The sequence below is a fragment of the Pygoscelis adeliae genome, unplaced genomic scaffold, assembly GCF_000699105.1.
Source record: "Pygoscelis adeliae isolate BGI_AS28 unplaced genomic scaffold, ASM69910v1 Scaffold103, whole genome shotgun sequence".
In the NCBI taxonomy this organism is placed as follows: Eukaryota; Metazoa; Chordata; class Aves; order Sphenisciformes; family Spheniscidae; genus Pygoscelis; species Pygoscelis adeliae.
Window position 1 is genome coordinate 872,440 of NW_008824723.1, and position 7,193 is coordinate 879,632.

General features: G+C 40.6%; 1 protein-coding gene across 1 annotated transcript in view; it reads right to left on the minus strand.

The window, feature by feature from the left end:
• DERL1 (derlin 1) overlaps nt 1–7,193 on the minus strand; it is a 19,815-nt gene that overhangs the window by 7,814 nt on the left and 4,808 nt on the right. Inside the window, exons 5-8 of the mRNA XM_009323370.1 lie at nt 5,310–5,374; nt 3,606–3,632; nt 1,519–1,614; nt 775–827 (exon numbers count right to left, since the gene is read on the minus strand). Coding sequence (XP_009321645.1) covers nt 775–827; nt 1,519–1,614; nt 3,606–3,632; nt 5,310–5,374 — 241 coding nt within the window. The remainder of the gene's footprint in view (nt 1–774; nt 828–1,518; nt 1,615–3,605; nt 3,633–5,309; nt 5,375–7,193) is intronic.

Consider the following 7,193-nt stretch of genomic DNA (forward strand, 5'->3'; position numbering starts at 1 on the left):
TGGGGTTGTTCAGCCGAGAGAAGAGAAGGCTTTGGGGAGACCTTATTGCAGCCTATCAGTACTTAAAGGGGGCTTATAACAAAGATAGGGACAAACTTGTGAGCAGGGCCTGTTGCGACAGGACAAGGGGGAATGGCTTTAAACTAAAGGGGGGTCAATTTAGACTAGATCTAAGGAAGAAATTTTTTTACGCTGAGGATGGTGAAACACTGGCACAGGTTGCCCAGAGAGGTGGTGGATGCCCCATGCCTGGAAACATTCAAGGTCAGGTTGGCGGGGGCTCTGAGCAACCTGACCTAGTTGAAGATGTCCCTGCCCATGGCAGGGGGGTTGGACTAGATGACCTTTAGAGGTCCCTTCCAACCCAAACTATTCTATGATCTTTCTTTACTGTGCATTACTCTTTTAGTAAGGAAAAGGCCTAACGCATAGATTTACTAGAAAATAAACCAAATTCTTACTACTTTCCCCCCTCACCTACATCCTCTTTACTGTGCATTACTCTTTTAGTAAGGAAAAGGCCTAACGCATAGATTTACTAGAAAATAAACCAAATTCTTACTACTTTCCCCCCTCACCTACATCCTCTAGTTCTCACATGAACATTGCCTCTTTGCTTTTATCTTAAATGACCACCATGTGACACTGAGCATAACCAGTCACATTATACAGGTTTAAGCCTCTTATTTTAATATTGCTTCTAAATTCAGCAATAAGTTCAATAGCTGTAAAAGCTTTTATAACTTCAAATTAGCCATATACATAAATACGTACGATCCACCAATGATGTAGTTGAATCCCAGAATAACCCATGGAAGGTAACAGGCCTGAAAAAGAATGCAATGGAGACGGAAGTAAGTACAAGTTAAGGACATAAACCTGCTCAACTTCCCACTGCACTAATAAGCATGATTATAATCTCAGTATTTTAGGCATTACACAAATCCTGATATATTAACTTAAGCAGATTCTACCTAACAAGGTAGGATACTCCAAACTGAGCGACCACTAACATTTTTAGACAAATCATACTCATTTAGACATTATAAGTAGATGTATCTTTTGCACTCTATGTTCCACAGCAAGCTTACATCTGAAACAAAGTCCTAATATTTCTGATTTTGAAAAGGTTTGGAAACAATGATCAAAAGAGTTTTCACTGCAAGACCTGGCAGAAACAGACAAGATTGCACAGGAAAGGACAACTTAAAATATCAACATTTTGTCAGTAAGGTGTCACTACATTCAGCTTTTATCCAGGTTAATATTTATCAGGAATTTTTTCCTCTTTTCAGACCGATGAATTTCAGTTATCAGGACATCTTTTCAGTAAAGCCACACTGAGTGACACCGTATGGAAGACCATGAAGAAATCTGTCTTTGCTGCATCTCAAGGAGTATATAGCTATGTGAAAGCATGGGACACCTTTAATAAGAGAAAATATTTATATTTTGCCCCTCACCGCCTTCATGTGCATCTTCGGGGCAGAAACCTTTCCAATATTCTGTCTGACATACCTTAAATCTTGTTCCAAACCAAAACGATACAATCATGTCTCTGTTCAGCTGGGCCCACACATAAAGTACTGACATGATGAGTGGAATCATCAGCAACTGCAATGTTTAAAAAAAAAGTTACCAACACATTCACAGAAGCCCGAGAAACTTAAACAGGCAGCAGGAGCTTTAAAGATTGCCCCAGAATCTTTGCCATCATGTGTCATGGATCTGTTCAAAAGCTATTGAGAAAGCTAAGCAGAAGAACCGACTTGGTCATTCTCTTTTGCAAGACCATGCCAAAGCAAAGGGCTCCAACTTGCACCAAGTGAAAGAGCAGCTGTGGTGAACTCCTCTGCTCTCAGCTGCTTGGTAGCACGCCTACAGCAGAGTCAGCGACATACTTGTGCCACAATCATTTCCATTCACAACCCAGGGCACTAACCCAAACACACTCATCTGGGGCTAAGCTAATACGCCAGATGAAATGTTACTCCATCGAATTGCCAGCTACGCCCCCCTCAGAGCCCCACAGAGGGAAGGTGCACCAGTAAATCACCGTTTCAGAGTACCGCAGCCTGCCTTGGCAAAGCCACCTTGGTAGAGCTCGAAGTTAACCTGTGCTCCATGCCAGAGATAAGACTGTTTCAAATACCTCCTTACTGTGCCTGTATATTAGCCGATTGGACTATTTCTAGTGAAACAAATATAAAGCACTGTTTTAGCTATCTGCTGATTTCTAAACTGAAGACAGATTGTGTCAGCAACATTTCCATGAACTGGTTTAATGCTACAAACCAGCTCTTGTGTTTGGAAGAGAGGTTAAAACTCATCCCTTCGGGGGTGCTGCTATTTGACAGGTTCCACGTTAAAGCTGGCACACCGGCATCAGTCCAGCCTTCCCCCAGCCCTTCGGTGCACCAGCAGTCTGACTCATCACACAAGAACCTTAGGGTCTTTATTAAAACCATTTCTATTTTACTAGAAAAACAAAGTAATATTCCCATGTCAAATACTTTCAGAAATTAGAGGCCCAGCTATCCTACTCTATCTTCTCACTTTCAAGCAAGCCACTCAACACAAGCAAAAACAACCTTATTTCTAAGAAAAACACATTTGTACATCAAACAACTGATTCTCTTTTAAACAATACTTTGTATGCAGATATAAACCCATTTTAAGTACCTTTTTTAAAAAGACAAATCAACACAATCAGTCTAAAATTCATACAATGTATGGGTGACTTCAGCACGCTTTTGAGAAGAGTTTTGTGGTGTCTTCCCCACAGCAAAAAAAAGTTTAAGCGCAAAGTTATGGACAGACCTTAACAGAACTCAGTCCTGACTGCAGATGCATGATGGCTATTTTTGCCTACCAGGTGAGACTGATAAGTGATCTAATAAATGCTAAGATAATACTGTACAGAATATTAGAGATATGGGTGCAGGCTTTGGGTGACGGGGACAGAACAAGATGAGGAGAGAACAGCAGAGGCAGGCTGAAGACATGCAGTTATCTGATTCTCTGTTGTGTCCAAGAAACACTCCCTCATTTCCCCCCTTAATATGTGGCAGGATAAGAACTACCTCATTGAAACTGGTTCTTTAGACCACTATTTTAAATCATTCTTGTGAGGATTTTGAACTTCACGGTTCTGATCTAAAGCTGCATTTTTCACAAAAAGATCTTCTGTTGGCAAGTAAAAGGCACACTGAATTTGAGAAGACTAACAAATCCAAGAACCATTTTTAGGTAAAAAAGTAAGAATGCAGAGCTACATTCATTAGAGGAAACAGTGCATAGGTGACATCTTGTGTCCATTTTAGTAAAAGGCTGCACAATTCCTGACTGCACAAAGAGCCAATTCTCACTCTTTGACTCCCTAACTAGGTTGGGAGTGGCAGAGTCAGATACAGGCTTGTGACGTTAGCTGAGGCTAACCTAAATTAAAAAACTAACAATACACACACAGCAGTCCATTTTGATATAAACTAAACCAGCCTAGCTTAACTACATTCTGCAGTTATGCCGATAATGCTCTCTATAAAGTCATTAAGTACTCAGAAAGTTCCATAAGATTATTATTTAAGAAACTGCACTACACTTACCTGCATGTCCATTGCCAAGCCAGTTATCTGTCATCGCACCATTAAGGAAAACGCAGCAAAACCTGCTAGACTAGAACGACAAAAAGAAGCTGCGCCCACACACAGAACACACACGCAAAAGCCTTTAATGTTTAAAATTAAAACAGTGTTCCTGTGTCATATTAAGTTAATCACTGGAAAAAATGAAAAACCTCCAATGATCTAGAGACTTACATGCTTAGTTTCAATAACTGCTTTTCAGTAGCCTTTCAAGCTATTATTCAAGTCATTACCCCGAGGGCTGACGGATGCACTGGCCTTCCCTCCATGATGAAACTGGCTAACAAACTCAATCAGTCGTTACATAAAAGCATGTTACAGGTTTAACAGCTGGATTCTTTCATTAGTTTTTTAAAGACTAAAATGTTGGGTTTCTAACTAAAGAAATACCAGATCATAAAAAAAAAATAAATCAATATATTGCCACTGAGACATAGAAAATAAATAATTTCTTGAAAGTGCATCAATGCAGGCTTTTAATACTACTCTCCTACCTTGGAAGCCAAACAATCTACTTGCGGTAGTAACTGCTGAGTGGACACAACTGCTGAAGAATTTTGCTGTGATCAGAATGCTTTTAACAGTTCATGATTGTGTATAAAATGGCACCAAGCATTTTCCCAGATCATGCATCCAGGTTGCTTCTTACATCATATAGGGAACAAGCAACTGGAAGCTTTTAAATGACCAGTTTGAAAGTCAAGTCACAATCAGATTCATCAAATAGCTTACAGCCAACAACCTGCAACCACAATGAGGCTGATGGTTTTCTTAACAACATAACTAAACCCTCGTTGTTCTCCTAGTTACTGCTGTGGCTCAACAGGACTAGCAGGAATAGCAAATCCCTCCATACAGTGGAATGTGACTAGAGATAGTTCATCTATTGATAAAGGCAACAGCATTTCTACATACTAGCTTTCCTGCCTGTATGTGGCTCACACTGATGTCACCACTCCCTTTTTTCCACATGCTGTGCCACTGCAAATTGCTACAAGGAGGTAGCAACAGCACAGACAGAATGGGAGCATCTCCAAGGACGGAGGTTCCACAGCCTCTCTTGGCAACCCGTGCCAGTGTTTGTCCTTAGAATAAAAAGGGTCTTTCTTACATTTAAATGGAATTTTCTGTGCTTCATTTTGTGCCTGTTCTCTCTCGTCCCATTTCCAGTTCTCTCAGCCTCTCCTCATGTGACAGACGCTCCAACCCTTTAATCATCTCCATGACCCTTCATTGGACTAACTCCACTACGTCCATGTCTCTCTCATACTTGGGAACCTGGAGCTGGATGCAGCCCCCCGTATGTCTCACATGGGGAGAGGAGTAATCACCTCCTTCAACCTGCTGGCAGTGCTCTGCTTAATGCAGCCCAGGAGGCTGGTGGCCACCTTTGCCACAAAGGCACACTGCTGGGTCATGGTCAACTTGGTGTTGACCAAGGCAGGGGGTCATCTTTTCTGCCAAGATGCTCTGCAGACTGTCAGCCCCAGCCTGTGCTGGTGACTGAGGCTGTTCCTCCCCAGGGGCAGGACTCTGCACTTGCGTTTGCTGAGCTTCACGAGAGTCCTGACCAGCTCATTGCTAAAACTTACTCTTTGAACATATTTTAGGCAGAAATAGAAGAACCAAAATATTCTAAAAGTTTGATGATGAGCAGAAGGATACAACAATGCAGATCCAATTAAACAGAAGCATGAACATGTAATCTGCTGGCCTTCCATCAAAAGCTCCTGTAAATAAAAAGAATTGTTAGGAAAGGTACTGAAATCTTGATAAGAAATTAGGACTTTTTTTTTACTTTTAGGAGTCTAAGAAAAGCTCAGTTAATAACAGTTGCCCTACATGCAGTCTGTGGTTTATGATTTTTTTTTTTTTTAATTTTAAAAGGCCTTATAATAGAACAACCTACAGGACCGAAAAAGAAGACATTCAGCCTATTGCGTTAAGGGCACACACAGCAGTCCTACTCAAAGAGCACACTTAAACTCTGGAGATAAGTGATTTTAACTTCACAAGACTTCAAAATGGAGTTGGACCCCATCCTTCACAAGAAGCTGCCAGTCAGAAGCACACAATAAGGAAATACACTTGCACGGCAAAAGCAGAGACACCAAGTTTAATGATCGAGTCATGTGAAAACCAGTCCTTACATAGGCAAATTGCATCCTCTTTACATCACCTAGTCCGACTCAAGAGATACGATAGTTTTTACACTCCAGAAAAATTAACATATGTGACAAGGAGGGTACACAGTTTGCAAACTGTGGTAAAAGGCTGGCACGGACCTCGGCATTTGAGCAAGACTCCTATCAACTTCCATATAGCTCCATGCAGGCAAGGAAAGCCTGAGAATACTGCTGAAACAGACCCAAACCACACAGTGACAAACACAGCACACCACGAACAGGCTGAATTACATGCTAATAATTAAACAATAAAATGCCTAGAAAGGAGGCCACTGCTTAATTTTAGCACTATTTGGCTTCCTACAACTATTTTACATGTCCCCAAAAATTTAAAGAAAGAAAACCTATTTTTAGAATAACTACAGAAACTCAAGCCTATGTAAAACAAAATTGATATTTTAGTCATTTTAAGTTTAAGTTCAGCCACGCAAGTTACATGACAGGAAAAAAGCCCCACAAAAAAAGCCTTTGAAAAAATCTTTTGGAAAGTTTTAAAGTTGGAGAACTACATAAACTGGAGTTTTCTCCTTACTGTTGCCATACAACAAATAGAAACAAATCAAGAGAGGAAGCTGACTAACCCTGTAGAAACTCCAGCACAGAAATTCCTCCAGAATAGGAAGAAATCAAAGCAAATATTATTCCCTTAAAGTTTTTTTACTTCTCGTTATCTAGGAGATTACTAACAAGAATATTAGACAAACTATTTAAGTTGGCTTTCCAATGAATGTCTAAGAAAACTGAGCTACAGATTGCCAAAAAGCTCAGCACAGGGGCAAGGTGAGCTCTAGCCCACTGGGTCCTTCAGTAGGGCCCCAGGTATAATCCAGTCATTGGGAAGAGCTGCAGACTCATAATCTCATCATTCGTACTGCTGGGAAGTGAACTCTGCATATTCTGCTTTCTCTGTTGATATTTGTTATGTTCTTCTCCAACAGAAACAAAACAAAAACACATCAATCTCCTTTTCCTCAGGAAGCTAGAGGTCAGCTTGTTAGGAAAGCACAAGCACGGTACAAAACCATATGGATATTTTTGACAGCTAAATTTGAAGCTAGCATGCAACACCAGTGTGTGCTCAAAAACCGTGTACAACGCTGAAAATAGAAGTTTCACTTCCTCAGTTTCACAGACAAAAGGAGGCATAGACCTACACTGATTTCCACCTGTAAACATATTATCAGCAATTTACACACATCTCCCACTTTCAGAAGGATTCAAGCCTTTTTCCATAGAGAGGAAGGACTGACCTAACCAAGAACTTCATTTATACCCAGAAAAATGACTGTAATATAAAAGAAATGCATTGATTCAAACAACACCACAGCTGACTTCCCAGTTTCAAAATCCAGATGTGTTGTAC